The following is an 18,317-nucleotide window of genomic DNA, read 5'->3' as shown; positions in this document are numbered from 1 at the left end:
TGTCACATGGCTCTCTGTGTTAACCACCAACACGAGAGGCTGTGGGGAGGGTGATATAGGAGGTGGCTCTGCTGGCTCAAAGACTGCTGTGGTCTCACCCATGCAGAGAGATTTCCCAGCAGAGGACTTGTGGGAGGTTTGGGAACTGTCCATGGGAAATATGTATGGGGGTGGATGGCTAGATAGATAGATAGATAGATCATTTGCTCCATTTCACAAACAGGCTAGATTAAGAAGTAGGATTACAATGACACTAAATATCATCCCAATTTTCACACCACCCTCAGCCCCCTCTCCGCTCTCATATATAACTGATTAGTCTGGTGTCTCTTGTCTTTCTATTGTCTTTCCCCACTAGTCATTCCAAAGCCATCATGCAGTGTGGTCCGCTGCAGAGAAGGAACTATTTGCAAGATGATAAATGGGCAGCCAGAGTGTGTGCCAGTCTCTCAGGCCACGTGCTGGGCTGGGGGTTACTTGCATTACCACACCTTCGATGGACGGGTGTATGATTTCCATGGCACCTGCAACTACACGGTGGCCAAGACCTGCAGGGATGACTCCGTCCTGCCCTCCTTCCACGTCATAGCCGAGAGCAAGAACAGTGGAAATACACAGGTCTTCTACATTGGGTTGGTGACTGTCGAGGTGGATGGAGTCACCATCACAGCAGCCAGGACTGAGGTCGGCTTTGTGGGGGTAAGTGCTGGGCATGGTCAGTACTTTGATAGGATACCTTGAAAATATTTACCCAAGCTGTTGCAGGGGGTAGAATTGTTTAAGTAGTAGATGGTGCTCTCCTCCTGAATTGGTGCTGTCCCTGAAGCCATGGCACTGTACTAGGGGGTGCTGTACTACGGTCAGATGTACAGGTATCCCAGTAGGGTGCACTCTCCCCTTGGAGTCAGTGCTGACCCCAATTCCCATCATGGCAATACCAGGTGCTGTGTGTCATAGAATGGGGCAGGTGGCCAGCAGGGGGCACTGACCCAATTCCAAAGCTCTGTGCTTGTGGCTACCGTCAGCAACTGGGACATTGGCGGTCAGACCTCCTGGCTGAAGCAGTGGCAGTCAGGGCTAGTAGGCAGATCTGGAGTCAGGAACCAGGAATCAGAGACAAGGGTCAAAACAACCTCCCCAGGAATTGCGTCACTCGCCAATGGCTCTATCTGACGCAGGCCCCTCCCTCGCAGGAGCCGCTCCCTAATGGCTCTATCTGATGCGGGCCGCTATCCCACAGGAGCCGCTCCCTAATGTGGCCCCCTCCCCGGAGCTGCTCCCGAATAGCTCTAACCAATGCAGCCGTCTTCTCCGCAGGCGCTGCTCCCTGACAGCTCTAACTGATGCTCTAGGGTTGCCAGGCGTCCGGTTTTCAGTCTGAACACCTGGTCAAAAAGGGACCCTGGCGGCTCTGGTCAGCACAGCTGACCGGACTGCTAAAAGTCTGGTTGGCTGCAGAGGGGCAGGCAGGCACTGTGCCCAGGTCAGTACAGCTCCCGAGAAGCAGCTGGCATGTCCCTCCGGCTCCTACATGGAGGGGCAGCTGGGGGGGGGGGGTTCCGCGCACTGCCCCCGCCTGCAGGCGCTGCCCCGAGCACCAGCTCTGCAGCTCCCATTGGCCAGGAATCATGGCCAATGGGAGCTGCAGGGGCAGCGCCTGTGGGCGGAGTCAGTGCATGGAGCCCCCTGGCCTGCAGACAGGGGCAGCACACAGAGACCTGTGACATGCCTCCACTTCCCGGGTGTCACACAGAATTCCTCCATCACTGGGAAATGCCAGGGCTGCCTGAGGTCAGCGCCGCCCAGAGCCCACACCCCGCAACCCCTCCTGCATCCCAAATCCCTAACCCAGCCCTGAGCCCCCCTCCCACACCCTGAACCCCTCATTTCTGGCCCCAGCCCAGAGCCCGTACCTCCTCCCACACTCCAACCTTCTGTCCCAGCCCAGAGCCCCCTCCCACATTCCGAACCCCTGGGCCCCGGCCTGGAGCCCCCTCCTGCACCACAAATCCCTCATCCCTGGTGTTACATTCTATACCTTGGGGGAGCGTCTTGTAACTCCCATATTCCTCATTTTCATGTAATCGTGATCTTACATATAAAGCACGCCTTGTAAGGTGTCAAGGGAAAAGTTATGATCTGTTGAAAGTCATTTCTCTATCCACATATGTGTGTCATCAATACATGTGAACTTATGAGAATTGTGTTGTATGGTGGTCACTAAAACATGTTGTAAGTTGGGGAATCAGCCAGATATTAGCTCCCCAGAGGCAACAGCAAGGAAAGTAACCAACATCCAGGCAGGGTGTCAAACAACCCATCAACAGCCATTGTCCAGCAAGGGAGCTACACTGCAATGACTCACCTGCATGAGGCCACACCAGGGGAATTGCTCAGCCTTGCTTGGAGAGACTCAGCAATGCCCCCCAAACATGCCTGGACTTGTGCTCCCCAACACATGGACTGAGGGTATAAAACAAACAGAGTGGACACACACTGGGCCCTTCTCCTGCCCCCACCTAGGCTGCATGCAACTAAGACACTGAGAAGAAGACAAGACTCCAACAGAGGAGATTGGCCCAGGTTTAAGGAAAAAACCTGTATATTAAGGACTGCAGTGTGCAGTGGGATGAGAAAAACTGCTTAATCTAGATGTTGCCCAGTCTAATAGGGTTGAGAGTTTAGACTGCGTGCTTATATTTTATTTTATTTTGGTAACCACTCTGACTTTTTGCCGATCACTTAATATCACTTAAAATCTATCTTTGTAGTTAATAAATTTGTTTGTTTATTCTATCTGAAGTAGTGCATTTGGTTTGAAGCGTGTCAGAGACTCCCCTTGGGATAACAAGCCTGGTACATATCGATTTCTTTGTTAAATTGGCGAACTCATATAAGCTTGCAGTGTCCAGCGGGCATAACTGGACACTGGAAGACGGAGGTTCCCAGGGTTGTGTCTGGGACCAGAGATACTGGCTAGTGTCATTCGGTTGCACAATCCAAGGAGCAGCTTACATGCCAGAGGCTGTGCGTGAACAGCCCAGCAGTGGGGGTTCTCACAGCAGAGCAGGGTAAGGCTGGCTCCCAAAGTCAAGGATTGGAGTGACCTAGGAGATCACTGGTCCGGATAACACCAGGGGAACGTCACACCTGAACCCACCCCAGAGCCCACACCCCCAGCCACAGCCTTCACCCGCTCCTGCACCCCAACCCCCTGTCCCAGCCTGATGAAAATGAGTCAGTGAGCAAGGATGGGAGAGAGCGAGCGACAGAGGGAGGGGGGATGGAGTGAGTGGGGGTGGGGCTTCTGAGGAGGGGTGAGGCCTCAGGGCAGGGAGCAGAACAAGGGTGTTCAGTTTTCTGCAATTAGAAAGTTGGCAACCCTAGACGTGGCTCTCTCCCCTGCAGGAGCCTCTCCCTAATGGCTCTAGGTGACATAGCTCCCTCCCTGTAGCCACTCCCCAATGGCTCTAACTGATGCGGCCCCCTCGCCTTCAAAATTCCAACTTTTGAACTGTTTACCGTGTCATGGTCACCATGCTGGTCCCAGGGTGTTAGAGAGACAAGGTGGGAGAGGTAATGTCTTTTATTGGTCCAACTTCTGTTGGTGAAAGGGACAAGTCATCCAGCTACCCAGAGCTCTTCTTCAGGTCTGGAAAGGGTACTCAGGGCTGGTCTATGCTAGAGAATTAGATCGACCCAGATGTGTCGCTCAGGGGCACACAGGCACCAAATTTTGGTTCCCAGGGGTGCCCCAACCCCTCTACACCCCTTCCCCAAGCCCCCACCCCTGCCCTGCCTCTTCCTTCCCCCCTCTCCACCACTTTCCCCAAGCCCCTGCGCCCTCTGCACCCCTTCCCACCCCCATTGCTCCCCTTCCCCTCCCAGCACCTCCTGCACACCACGGAACAGCTGATGGCACTGGGCAGGAGGCGCTGGGAGGGAGGGGGAGGAGCTGATCCAAAGGGCTGCCAGTGCGTGCCCAGCCCCCACTATTTGTTTTTCATGTGTGCTTCAGCCCTGGAGCACCCATGGAGTCGGCGCCTATTCGGGGGCGTGAAAAATAAATACTCCAAGCAATGTAATTAAGTCATCGTAAGGGCTTGTCTACACTTACAGAGCTGCACCAGTGCAGCTGCACAGCTGTAGCACCGAGTGAAGATGCTACCTAGGCCGACAGGACAGCTTCTCTTGTTGGCGTAGGTACTCCACGCAGTCTGCACGACAGTGCTAGGTCAGTGCAAAGCAGTTCACCTCGACCTAACTATGTAAGTGTCTACAGTAAAATTTCGCTCCTGCTACATCGACTTAACCTCCATGAGAGGTGTAGAGTCTATGTCGATGCAGTTAGGTCGACGCCATGTCAATGTAGATACTGCGTGGATTACATGGACTGTTACTGGCTTTCAGAAGCCATCCCACAATGCCCCACACTGACAGTACCATCGGTACAAGTGCTCCTGGTGTGGTTGCATATTGCACAGACGCAGGAGCAAAGAGTAGACATGCACAAGCGATGTAATCACTGAGGTGGCTTTATGCTGACGTAAATCAGGTCAACTTAATTTTGTAGTGTGGCCATGCCCTGATGGGTGGTGCCTATGTCAACAGGTGATGCCCGCCTGTCAACACAGCACTCCCGGCACCAGGGGATAGGTCAGTATAACTCCGTTGCTCAGGGGTGTGGATTTTCCACAGCTGCAGTGTTCCAAATGTAGACGAGCCCAGAGTGTCATAGCTAAATACAAGGTGGAACAGATTGTTTAGCATAAGTGGTTAAACCCACTGACATCATAGGACAAAAAGGGTGGGTTATTGAGTTACAGATTGCTGTAATAATCTATAACTCGTGTCTTTATTAAAACCATGACTTTTACTGTGCAGCAAAGTTAAGAATTTAGGATCCTAGTCTCGACTTTTGAAAGTGTGGTTCCATTATTAAACAACTTTCAAAATATTGAAATCCTCCAAAAAGAATTACATTTCTCCACCCAGCTCTATTTAATATGATGTTTTAAAGTAATTCTGGTTCAGATTTGGGTCAAGGTTCATTGAGAGGGGAGGGATAGCTCAGTTGTTTGAGCATTGGCCGGCTAAACCCAAGGTTGTGAGTTCAATCCTTGAGGGGGCCATTTAGGGATCTGGGGCAGAAATTGAGAATTGGTCCTGCTTTGAGCAGGGTGTTGGACTAGATGACCTCCTGAGATCCCTTCCATCCCTGATATTCTATGATTCTATGAGAGATTTGGCTCCAGGTTGCAATACTTGCTAATCTGAGTAGGGGCCACTTTGCAAATGACAGACTAGTGCACTCAATTGTGACCTTTGCCCTTTCTTTCTCACTGTGAAGCTGAATAACACCAGGGCCCACTTACCCATCTCCCTGAACAATGGGACCCTTCGGCTCTATCAGAGCGGCACCTCCCTCGTCCTCCGCACCGATTTCAACCTCAGCATGTCCTATGACTGGAACAACCACCTGAGGGTCACTGTTCCCAGGGTCTTCTTGGACAGCCTGTGTGGCCTGTGTGGCAACTATAATGGGGACCCCTCCGATGACTTCAGGACCCCGGATGGGGACCTGGCTCCCAGTGTCACCGCCCTGGGGAAAAGCTGGGCAGTGGAAGATGAGGATCAGTTTTGCTGGCACGATTGCATTGGAGGTTGCAGGCCCTGTGCCGCCAGCATAGCCAGAAAGTACAAGGAAGAGGCCTCGTGTGGCCTGATAGCCAAGGTCTCAGATGGGCCCTTCAGCCAGTGCCACACCAAGGTGGATCCTACAGTCTACTTGGACAACTGCGTGTACGATCTGTGCCACAGCGACGGCTACAGGAAGGCCCTGTGTGAGGCCCTGAAGGCCTACGCGGACGCCTGCCAGCTGGAGGGGGTCAGGATTGGGGAATGGAGGCAGCTGGCCAGATGCCGTGAGTACAGATTTGTATGCCAAGGTCTATGGTCTGCTGGTTAGACTGGGGATCCTGGGGCTCAGCACTCTTGAGTTCTAGCCCTGGTGTTGGGAGGGGGCGTGATCGAGTGGTTTGGGATTGAGCAGTGATTGGGAAATCAGGACTCTGGGTTCTGTTGTACCCACAGTACGTGTTTGTCCCTGGAATTGCTAAGGTGCCTGTCACTTGGAGTATCTAACGTCCACTGATAACACATGGATGGTTGGGGTAAAATGATGCCTGTTTTTAAGTCACTCTTCCTACCATGAACCTGATCCTGTAAGGTGCTAATCACCTCCGGCGGTGTGCTGAGCACCCTAACCTCCTGTTCAGGTCACTGGGATTTGAGGGCTCTCAGACCCCACAAGATACATTCCCCTCTGTCTATTTTAAATACGGTTTTTGCATGAAGAGAACTTGCTGCTAAATCTGTGGGTCCTTCACTCCCCAGCCATGGAGTGCCCCCTGGAGAACAGCCAATACCAGCTATGTGGAACAGCCTGCCCAGCCACGTGTGTGGACCAGTCAGCCCCCAGCAGCTGCCAAGACCCCTGCGTGGAAAGCTGCCAATGCAAGGATGGTTTTGTGCTGAGCCAGGGCAAATGTATCCCCAAGGGTGGTTGTGGGTGTTTGTTTGAGGGCCGCCCCTTTGCCCCCAACGAGAGCTTCTGGGTCGATGAGGCATGTGGGACACAGTGCATGTGCAATGCAGCCACTAGACAAGTCGAATGCGTGACCACTACATGCAAACACTCAGAGAGGTGCGGGCTAGTGAACGGCGTACGAGGCTGTTACCCCTCCAGCTACGCCACCTGCTCTGTGACAAGGAATCTGCACTATTCCACCTTTGATGGACAGAGATACGACTTCAAAGGCACTTGCTGGTACCAGCTCACGGCCCTGTGCAAGAAGGTGGAGGGACTGGTGGACTTTGAAATCTACTTCCAGGAGAACAGTACTACTCCTGTACAGATCAAGGTGTATCAGACCGACATCAGGGTCAGCAATCAATTCCCTGGGAAAGTACTGGTGAGTTTCTTAAATTGTCTCTAATCTCTCTAAAACGTTTGGGGAAAGTCACCTTCGTGATCCAGAAAAGTTGCAGACGGTGCATGGAAGGATTTTGAAATATAGGGTGAATTCTAACCACATTCTTCCATAAACACGGAGTCAATAGAGATATTTAAGGATTGGAGTGATGTGGTTACACTTCGGATGTGTGAGAAGATGTCTGAATCATAGAATTCTAGAGCTGGAAAGTACCTCGAGAGGTCATCTAGTGAAGTCCCCTGCACTTATGGCAGGATTAAGTGTTACTTAGACCATCCCTGACAGGTGTTTGTCTAACCTGCTCTTAAAAATCTCCAATGATGGAGATTCCACAACCTCCCTAGGCAATTTATTCCAGTGATTAATTACCCTGCAGTAAGGAAGTTTTTCTTAATGTCCAACCTAAACCTCCCTTGCTGCAGTTTAAGCCCATTGCTTCTTGTCCTGTCCTCAGAGATTAAAGAGAACAATTTTCACCCTCCTCCTTGTAACAATCTTTTATGTGCTTGAAAACTGTCATCATGTCCCCTCTCAGTCTTCTCTTCTCCAGACTAAAAGAACCCATTTTTTCAATCTTTTCTCATAGGTCATGTTTTCTAGACCTTTAATCATGTTTGTTGCTCTTCTCTGGACTTTCTCCAATTTGACCACATCTTTCCTGAATTGTGGCACCCAGAACTGGACAAAATACTCCAACTGAGTCCTAATCAGCACAGAGAAGAGCAGAAGAATTATTTCTTGTGCCTTGCTTACAACACTCCTGATAATACATCCCAGAGTGATGTTTGCTTTTTTTGCAACAGTGTTACACTGTTCAGTCATATTTAGCTTGTGATCCATTATGACCCCCAAATCCCTTTGTACAGTACTCCTTCCTAGGCAGTCATTTCCCATTTTCTATGTGTGCAACTGATTGTTCTTTCCTAGGTGGAACACTTTGCATTTGTTACTCCTGGGGAAATTCTGCACATCTGCAGATGTGCAGAATTCATCTGTCTCACATAATTTTGTATTTTCCCACATAAAAAACATTTTGCCACAGAAGTGCTGCACTTCTGCCTTTGGCCCACCAGAGGATGCTGTGGCGCCAAAACAAATGTATTTTATGCGGGAAAATACTAAATTCTAAGCCCAGTGCTTCAGAATTGCCCCATGAGCAGCACTTTGCCCGTGGAGCCAATTTAGGACAGAGTGGGGGCACACAGGGCTGCTGGGGCAGGTCACAGACTGGGGTTCAGAATGGGGGGGGGAGGGCAGTGGCTTGAGCATTGGTCTGCTAAACCCAGGGTCATGAGTTCAATCCTTGAGGGGGCGTTTTAGGGATCTGGGGCAAAAATTGGGGATTGGTCCTGCTTTGAGCAGGGGGTTGGACTAGATGACCTCCTGAGGTCCCTTCCAACCCTGATATTCTATGATTCTATGACTTGGGGGGGAGACAGACTGGAGCATGGGCTCAGGAGCTAGTTGAGTGACAGTGTTGAGCCTGGGGATGTGGGAGGGGGGCTGCAGAGACCCATGGGGATGAGGAGTGTGGGGACAGGGGCAGACGTGCCTGCCTGAATGGGAGAGGCTCGGGGTCATCCAGGGTCTTCATGGGGGAGGCTTCCTAACAATCTCACCCCCCACAAAGAAAAACCTCCCACCAACACCCTCCCAGTTCACTCCTAGGCTCCTTCTCTCTCCCTGAGGTCCTCCGTTACCCCTGACTCCCCCAAGCCTTTGCATTGCTTCTGACAGGTGCAGAAAATACAGTTCTGTTTTGTAATTTAAGTGAATTACACAAAGTTCTGTATGAATATACCTAGTAAGGAATCTATTTGTGAAAAAACAATTTACCAGAATCTTTTTTTTTGTCTATATTGCTACAGACATACTTACTGTCAGATATTTTTAAATAAATTACCAAAATAATTGACAGAGTAGCAGCCGTGTTAGTCTGTATTCGCAAAAAGAAAAGGAGTACTTGTGGCACCTTAGAGACTAACAAATTTATTTGAGCATAAGCTTTCGTGAGCTACAGCTCACTTCAAATAAATTTGTTAGTCTCTAAGGTGCCACAAGTTCTCCTTTCTTTTTGCAAAATAATTGAAACTGGCATGATTATATTGTATTATTTTGACAAATAAGATATGCAGAATTTAGCAGAATTTTCAACCATTGTGTGCGGAATTTTTAATTTTTTGATGCACAGAATTCTCCCAGGAGTAATTTGTCCTTATTGAATTTCATCCTATTTACTTCAAACCATTTCTCCAGTTTGTCCAGATCATTTTGAATTTTAATCCTATCCTCCAAAGCACTTTCAATCCCTCCCAGCTTGGTATTGTCCACAAACTTTATAAGTGTACGTTCTATGCCATTATCTAAACCACTCGTGAAGATATTGAGTAGAACCAGACCCAAAACTGATCCTTGCAGGATCTCCCTTGATATGCCCTTCCAGCTTGACTGTGATCCACTGATAACTATTCTCTGGGAACAGTTTTCCAATCAGTTATGCACCCACCTTATAGTAGCTCAATCTAGGCTGTATTTCCCTAGTTTTTTTTATGAGAAGGTCATGTGAGACAGTATCAAAAGCCTTACTAAATTCAAGATATACCACATCTACCTCTTCCTTCCCATCCACAAGTGTCCACACTTTCACAGAGTGCTCTCATCCCCAATGGGGCACCTCCTTGTGGCCGCAACTTGGAATTAGCTCTGCCTTTCTGAAGCCCCTTCCTGTGAGTGCTCACTCTATGACACTCTCTCTCTACCCAGACACGATGATTCTCTCCTTGTGGCTTGGCCCTCCGGCTAGGTCATGGTAGTTTCTCCTTTCTGGGAGGTTTGTGTACCAAGTGTCACCAACTGTCCCAGGCAGTCTTCCAATTCACTGCCCCTCAATGGTGCCACATCCCCAGTGGCTGGTAAGGGAACATGGGCTCACCCTCATCTTTGGGTTCCAGCCCAGGGACCCTAAAACCAGCAGCTAAAGTCTACCCTGTCCCGTGCCTTGTTTCTGTTTCCTTGGATTGCTTCCTACATTGCCTCTATCAGTCTCCTTCTCTACCCTTCTCCGGGTATACCCTTCCCTCCTGGCCAAGTCCCCTCTCTCCCTAGCCTCAGAGAGTGACTGAAGACCTCCTCCCTGCAACCCCCTTCTGCCCTCAGCTACCTTGTTTGTACCAGCCCACCTGTTCCTGTTCAGGTGAGCTTCAGCCTTTAGTTAGTTCTCATTGCTCCCTGGCTCCTCCTCCAGGTGCATCTTAGATGCTTAATTGGCCTGTCTAGCCACCTTAACCCTTTCAAGGGCAGGTGTGGGGTGAGCACTCCTTCACAGTGTCAATAGTATCCAGCAGAGGTGTGAACCTGGAGCACTGGGGGACAGAGAGGAGGGAACTGCAATAGCTAATGCCAGGGGAAATACAAGTCTGGTTAGAGCTTGGATTCAGGCAAGCTGTAGGGAAGGAAGCAGGCCGGACTGGATGAAGATTTGAACAGAGGTGGATTATTATTGTAATCATGGGCCAGAGCTCTGTGCTGGGGTGAGAGGTTCCACCACAGGCGAGCAATGTTTCATATCTCATGTGTCTTGCTTTAACAGGTGAACAGTTTTCTGACGAATCTTCCCTTCAACCTCATTGATAAGAAAATCATTGTGTATAGAAAGGGCTGGGCCACAGTGATCCAGGCAGACTTTGGTCTCACCGTTACCTATGCCGGGTGGTCAGGACGCATCACGGTCACTCTGCCAGTCACCTACGCGGGAGCCGTGTGTGGTCTGTGTGGCAACTTCAACAGTGACAGGGAGGACGACATGCTCATGAGGGATGGCACACTGGCACCAAGCCTAGTCAGCTTTGGCCAGAGCTGGAAGGTGGGCGACCTCCCAGGATGCTCTGCAGTAACGATACCCCCATGCGCAAGTGTAGAGGCTATTGAAAAACAACAACGAGGTAGCAGAGGGCAGTGTGGGCTCATCCTCCACAAGAGTGGCCCTTTCAGAGGATGTCACAGCAAAGTGGACCCCCATGGATACTTCGTAGACTGCGTGTACGGCTATTGCGTCCTCAGTGGGCGGGAGAGTAACGTCTGCCAGGCCCTTGCTGGCTATTCCGAGGCATGTCAGGAAGCTGGAGCTGTGGTGCATCCCTGGAGGACGACGAAATTCTGCTGTGAGTCCCCCGTGTTCATCGCTGCCCCTTGGAGATCCCTGTTCCAAGTTGGCTGGTAGATGTTGGTTTAAATGCTGAGCTCATCAAGTGACGTAGAACATTTCTTCATGGTCACAGGAGCCCAAAGTATGGGCACAGCACAGGCACTGGCCCTAGGAGCTGCCCCCTCACTGCACCCCTATCCATGTGCTGCACCCCAGGCCAGAGAGGTGCTGTCCAGAGATAGAATCATAGAAGATCAGGGTTGGAAGAGACCTCAGGAGGTCATCTAGTCCAACCCCCTGCTCAAAGCAGGACCAACCCCAACTAAATCATGCCAGCCAGGGCTTTGTCAAGCTGGGCCTTAAAAACCTCTAAGGATGGAGATTACACCACCTCCCTAGGGAACCCATTCCAGTGCTTCACCACCCTCCTAGTGAAATAGTTTTTCCTAATATCCAACCTGTACCTCCCCCACTGCAACTTGAGACCTTGTTCTGTCATCTGCCACCACTGAGAACAGTCTAACTCCATCCTCTTTGAAACCCCCCTTCAGGAAGTTGAGGGCTGCTATCAAATCCCCCCTAACTCTTCTCTTCTGCAGACTAAACAAGCCCAGTTCCCTCAGCCTCTTCTCGTAAGTCATGTGCCCAGCATCCTAATCATTTTAGTTCTGCTGAACTTACTCCAATTTGTCCACATCTTCTCTGTAGTGGGGGGCCCAAACTGGATGCAATACTCCAGATGTGGCCTCACCAGTGCCAAATACAGGGGAATAATCACTTCCCTCGACCTGCTGGCAATGCTCCTACTACTGCAGCCCTGTATGCCGTTAGTCTTCTTGGCAACAAGCGCACACTGCTGACTCATATCCAGCTTCTCATCCACTGTAATCCCCAGGTCCTTTTCTGCAGAACTGCTGCTTAGCCAGTCGGTCCACCCTGTAACAGTGCATGGGATTCTTCCATCCTAAGTGCAGGACTCTGCACTTGCCCTTGTTGGACCTCATCAGATTTCTTTTGGCCCAATCCTCCAATTTGTCTAGGTCACTCTGGATCCTTTCCCTACCCTCCAGCATATCTATCTCTCCCCACAGCTTAGTGTCATCTGCGAACTTGCTGAGGGTGCAATTCATCCCATCATCCAGATCATTAATAAAGATGTTGTACAAAACTGGCCCCAGGACTGACCCCTGGGGCACTCAGCTTGATGCCGGCTGCCAACTAGACATGGAGCCATTGATCACTACCTGTTAAGCCCAACAATCTAACCCGCTTTCTATTCACCTTATCGTCCATTCATCCAATCCATACTTTTTTTAACTTCCTTGCAAGACTACTGTGGGAGACCGTATCAAAAGCTTTGCTAAAGATGTAGTGGTGCCCTTCATAGCCCATCTAGTCCTTGGTTTATCTGCTGAGACTGGGATATAATTAGAGCTGGGACATGGTGGTGACTCACTAATTGAGATGTCTGTCCACTAGGAACTGGTCTGGGAACCCACCAACTCATCTCCCATAAACCGTCATCTGGGAATGAGTTTTAGGCACTACTGACCTGTATTCAGAACAAAAATCTAGTGGTGAAAATGTCTGCAGAACACTCCCAGGTCCATGGGCCCTCCACTCCCTACACCTTGACCTTGGTCCAAATTGGAAGGCTAGCTTTAGGAAAGAGATTACCTGAATCCCACTGCCTGGTTTCTTTGGAACAACCAGTTAACCAGACCTGAACCTGGATTACAGGTGGTGCCTTTTATTATTTAACCAAACCAAGGAAATAGAAAATTAGGAGCTTAAATGAAATTGCATCTTCTAGTAACGTTCCTTTTTACACATTGCTAACACACTATGTGAGCTAACTCTTTGTTCTAATTACAGCTCCATCCTGTCCCCCGAACAGTCACTATGAATTCTGCAGCAGCAGCTGCGATCTGACATGCAGCAACCTCTATGCCCCGGTGCAATGCACGACCCAGTGTAAGGAAGGCTGCGTGTGTGACGAGGGCTTTGTTCTCAGTGGTGACCACTGCGTCCCCTTTTCCCAGTGCGGATGCCTCCACTGGGGACTTTACTACCATGCCGGGGAGACCTTCCACCCAAGCAGTTCATGCGAGGAGCAGTGCGTGTGTCAGGCTGGTGGGGAAGTTGTATGTAAGGCTTTCTCCTGCGGCAATGGTGAGAAATGCGGTGTGGTGGACGGCGTCCAGAAATGCCACCCATTTGGATTTGCAACCTGTTCTGCCTCTGGCCATCCCCACTACCTCTCTTTCGACGGGGTCCCCTTTGACTTCCAAGGCACCTGCACCTACATCCTGGCCAAGTCCTGCGCCGATGCCAGTCACCTCACACCATTCACTATCAGTGTAGAGAAAGAAGACTGGGGCAGCGGGAACGTCTCCATGGCCAAGCTGGTATGCATCCAGGTGTATGGGATCACACTCACCCTGCTGCAGAGCAAACAAGGGCTCATCATGGTAAGTCCTTCTCCAGATCTTCATTTAGATTGTTCTGAGTGTCCCTTTGTGGCCCGAGGTTTCTGCATATGGCCTGCCTCAGCTTCCCCTCTTGGACTCCTCAACAACTCACAAAAGGCTTTTACAAGTCAAATTGCAACAGCCCTCCCAAGGGTCTCATTCAAATAGGAGTTTTCACATACAGCCATTCACTTCCTTATCTGGCCATTCCCAGGCATTGCCTGACTGCCGTCTCACTCCCCTACTTTCAGGTTTCTCTGTGGGAGACTACTCACTGCCAGCAGCCTCTCTATTCCCCTCTTTCTCTCTGACAACTCTCTCTGCTGGACCAGGAGCCTGGCTTCTTCCTGCTTCTCTTATATGGGATGCATATGATTCCTGCTCAGATGTGCCTACTTAGTAATAAGGGTTGGCTGGCCCCAGGCCCACTGAGGGGCAGGACACCCTGCTACAAGGTTCATATACCAGGCTCATCCACATGGTATTTAAGCCCCTCCCAGAAATACATTAAGCAACGTGACTAACATCTGCCACATGTTTGTTCTCTTCTCCTCTCCCCAGGAAAGATGTGTGTGCAGTGGGGTGTTTTGTTGTGGATTTTTTTATAATGATAAATGTATACGCATGTTGCCATATATATATGTTGGAGAAAGGTAGTCTAAGAAAGTACCTTGCACTTGGAAAGGAGGGTGGCCAGGTTAGTGAGGGTCCTTACTTCGTGAGCGGGTTCATTCCCCAGACTTGGACCAAACTCCTAATAAAGCTTTGTGTCTGGCAGAGACAAAGGTTATCCTTATTGATGTGATTTCCATTGTGCCAATGGAAGAAAGATGTCAAACACAGTCATCAACCTGGGGGTTTAATTCATCTTTTAGATAGCCTGGGCCCAGGCCATTGAGAGCCTTGGGATAAGGACTGAGAACTTGAACTGGATTCCTTGTTCTGTGGGAAGCCAGGGTAGGGAGTGGAGGACAGGTTTAATGTGTCCAGCAGCCAGTGTTGCTGAGGAGGCATGCTGCAGAGTTGTGTAGCACTTGAATATTCCTAAGTGCTGAATGCTTCATGCCCGGGTATACCACCTTGCAATATAGTCCAGCAGGGAAGCGACAAAGCCGTGAATGGTTGAAGCCAGGTCATCTTCTGTCAGAATGGGATGGAGTCTCCTACCCAGCTAGAAATGGTAGAAAGTGCTACTCATGGATGGTGCTATGTCAAAGTTTCTCTTGGGTGAGATGAACATCCTCCAGCTCAGCTCCATCTTTGCCTCCCTTGTTGGTTATACCCCTATTTATGAGTATTAATTATTTGGTGAACCCCATCCACATAACTCACATTTTGCAAACATGGGGTAAAATTCCTCCCCATTATATCTCCGTTGGTCTCTGTGTTTAAGAATCTGTCCCATGGCATAGTGCCCTCTGAAGCCTGCAGTCTAATTTGGGGCAAATTGAACACAAAGCATAGGAAATTGTTTGAGATAGGAGAGGGAGGGGAAGGAAGGAGGCGTCACCAGGGAAGTGGGTTTTTAGGGGCCGAGGGTGGGAGATGGAGAAGAAGTAGGAGACTGTTCTGAGTCCAGCAGTTGGCATGAGAAGGAGCAGGCCAAACATGGGTTGAGGAGTTGGGGAAGATAGAGAGAGAGGATCAGGAGGGAGGGAGGTGCCTGGGAGATGAGATCAGAAATGTAGGCCAGGGTGACAATGTCAAGAGCTTGGAAGGTGAGGACAAACCATTGCAAAGTGAAATCGGGAGTCATGAGTCATTCTGGATTTAACCCATGGCATCAGTGAGAACTGAATCTCAAAACTTGTCCACAGCCCCTACCCACGATGCAGTGTCCATCCTACCTGCTCATAGGGGAATGTGCTGTCTTTTCCAGGTGGACGGGGTATCCCACAATCTCCCTGTGATAATGGTCAATGGGCAGCTCCGAGCATATCAACACGGCACTAATGTCCTCGTGCAAACTGACTTTGGCCTCACTGTGAGCTACGACCTGGTTTACCAGGCCAGGGTCACCATCCCAGGGACCTACCAGGGCCAGACGTGTGGCCTGTGTGGGAACTACAGTGGACAGCGGGACGAGGAGTTCCTGCTCCCCAGTGGCAGGACAGCCCCTGATGTAGCAGCGTTTGGCTCTGCTTGGGAAGTCGAGATCCCAGGAGCTTCCTGTACAGACAGATGTTCTGGAAACAGCTGTCCAGTTTGCGAAGAGAAGAAGAAGGAGGTCTTCAAAGGGCGCAACTACTGTGGGCTGCTCACAGACCCTGACGGCCCCTTCGCGGCCTGCCACGGCGCGGTCAGCCCCAGCGTGTATCAGAGCAACTGTCTGTACGATGTGTGCCTGGGAAACGGGGATGCACAGGTCCTGTGCCAGAGCATCCACAGCTACGTGACGGCCTGCCAAGAGGCTAAGGTCTTCATCCAGCCCTGGAGGAGCGCCTCCTTCTGCGGTAAATGCACTGACAGTGTAGGAGCTCTGGGACGCAGTGGGGAAGTGAGGGGGTCAGTGTTATTGAGCATCTTCTTCCAGGCCTCTGGGCTTCTTCTGGAACTCTTCTGGGTGGGAGCCAACAATCTCGTGTTCCCTTAGAAAGGTGCCCTGTTCCTCTCCTCCCTGTCCTGCTGTCCTCTCCTTCATGTCTGTCCCTCTAGACCATGGTGTGAGATCTTTCCATCCATCCTTTATTTCTTTCTCTATTTAAGCTGTGAGCTGCCCGGTTAACAGCCACTACGAGGTCTGCGCTGACCTCTGTACCACCACCTGCTCTGGAGACATCCTAGACTGCCCAGAGACCTGTGCTGAAGGCTGCCAGTGTGACGAGGGCTTCTTCTTCGATGGCCAGGGCTGTGTGACTCTGCAGAGCTGTGGGTGCTTCGAGCATGGGAGATATTACAAGGTACCACCTCAAGCAGTCTGGATCTGATCTAAATTTTTTTCTCACATATCTTAATCCCTACACTAGACAGGAATAGGGTTTGCTATAGTGGATCAGAGTATTGGCCTATCCGGCCTGGCATCCCCGCTCTGTTAATGCCCAAAGCACCAAGAAAAGCAAGAAGATTTGATTCCCTTTGTCTGTTGTGGGAAACTGAGGCACAGAGAGGGGCTTCTCATTAGACAGCCTCTCTTTTTAATGTTAAGAGAAATAATATTGTGAAACAATAGTTTTTCACACTCCTCACCACACAGCTCTGAGTTTAGCACTGCCAGAAATTATTATAAATAACCATTTCCAGTTATATTTCCAGTCAGCCTTACCTCAGTCCCTGGAAAAATCATGGAGCAGGTCCTCAAGGATTCAATTTTGAAGCACTTAGAGGAGAGGAAAGTGATCAGGAACAGTCAGCATGGATTCACCAAGGGGAAGTCATGCCTGACTAACCTGAGTGACTTCTATGATGAGATAACTGGCTCTGTGGATAAGGGGAAAACAGTGGACATGTTATTCCTTGACTTTAGCAAAGCTTTTGATACGGTCTCCCAGAGCAGTCTTGCCAGCAAGTTAAAGAAGTATGGGCTGGATGAATGGACAATAAGGTGGATAGAAAGCTGGCTAGATCATCAGGCTCAATGGGTAGTGATCAATGACTCCATGTCTAGTTGGCAGCCGGAATAAAGCGGAGTGTCCCAAGGGTTAGTCCTGGGGCTGGTTTTCTTCAGTATCTTCATTAATGATCTGAAGGATGGTGTGAATTGCACCCTCAGCAAGTTTGCAGATCACACTAAACTGGGAGGAGAGGTAGATATGCTGGAGGGTAGGGATAGGATACAGAGGGCCCTAGACAAATTAGGGGGTTCCAAAGAGGATGGATCTAGACTGTTCTCAGTGGTAGCAGATGACAGAATGAGGAGTAATGGTCTTAAGTTGCAGTGGGGGAGGTTTAGTTTGGCTATTAGGAAAAACTTTTTCACTAGGAGGGTGGTGAAGCACTGGAATGGGTTCTCTAGCCAGGTGGTGGAATCTCCTTCCTTTGAGGTTTTTAAGGTCAGGCTTGACAAAGCCCTGACTGGGATGATTTAGTTGGGGATTAGGTCCTGCTTTGAGCAGGTGGTTGGACTGGATGACCTCCTGAGGTCCCTTCCAACTCTGATATTCTATCATTCTATGATTGCGTTATTTCCTCCTTCCCAAACATCCCGTCAGCCCAGTGAGACAGTCCTGAGAAATGAGTGCCAGCAAAACTGCACTTGCGTTCCTGCCCGAGGGGTGACTTGCAAAGCTCACAACTGCACCAGTGGAGAAAAATGCCAGATCAGAGACGGCGTCATGGACTGCATCAGCCAAGGTAAAGGAGAGTCACTGATTGAAACATGACCCGAGGGGTTATTGCACAAGGGGTGAGTAAAGTCATTTCAATTATGTCTCCTCACCCTTCTCACTTACTCTCTCTCTCCCCTTTTATTTAGCCTGGAACCCTGACCCGTAATATTACAGAATTTTGTCTTGAAAGATGGAAACACTTGTTGGAAACACTCGTCTCTGCTGCATCCATCTTCTGATGTGCACAGCAGAGCCAAGTGGACAGCTGTCAGGGAGCTGATCACACTCGTAGGTCTTCTCCCTGGCTGTAGCCTAGGAGCTGCTCTAAATTGGAGCCCAGTGGCTGTGGGGGCCATCAGTCAGCTGGGCACTGTCAGTGCCCATCACATCCCAGCCACAATCCTTTGCCTGATCGATGCTGGCAACATGCCCATAGGTGTTG

General features: G+C 50.1%; 1 protein-coding gene across 1 annotated transcript in view; it reads left to right on the top strand.

The window, feature by feature from the left end:
* LOC141977511 (IgGFc-binding protein-like) overlaps positions 1-17,929 on the top strand; it is a 91,861-nt gene extending 73,932 nt beyond the window's left edge. Inside the window, exons 20-27 of the mRNA XM_074939029.1 lie at positions 359-699; positions 5,351-5,924; positions 6,397-6,974; positions 10,585-11,155; positions 13,015-13,610; positions 15,490-16,063; positions 16,317-16,510; positions 17,759-17,929. Of these exons, the coding sequence (XP_074795130.1) occupies positions 359-699; positions 5,351-5,924; positions 6,397-6,974; positions 10,585-11,155; positions 13,015-13,610; positions 15,490-16,063; positions 16,317-16,510; positions 17,759-17,929 (3,599 nt within the window). The remainder of the gene's footprint in view (positions 1-358; positions 700-5,350; positions 5,925-6,396; positions 6,975-10,584; positions 11,156-13,014; positions 13,611-15,489; positions 16,064-16,316; positions 16,511-17,758) is intronic.
* The last annotated feature ends 388 nt before the right edge of the window (positions 17,930-18,317 follow it).

The sequence above is a fragment of the Natator depressus genome, chromosome 24 (genome assembly GCF_965152275.1).
Source record: "Natator depressus isolate rNatDep1 chromosome 24, rNatDep2.hap1, whole genome shotgun sequence".
NCBI classification, from domain to species: domain Eukaryota; kingdom Metazoa; phylum Chordata; order Testudines; family Cheloniidae; genus Natator; species Natator depressus.
The sequence above is the reverse complement of the archived record's forward strand: the minus strand, read 5'-3'. Positions and strand labels throughout refer to the sequence as shown.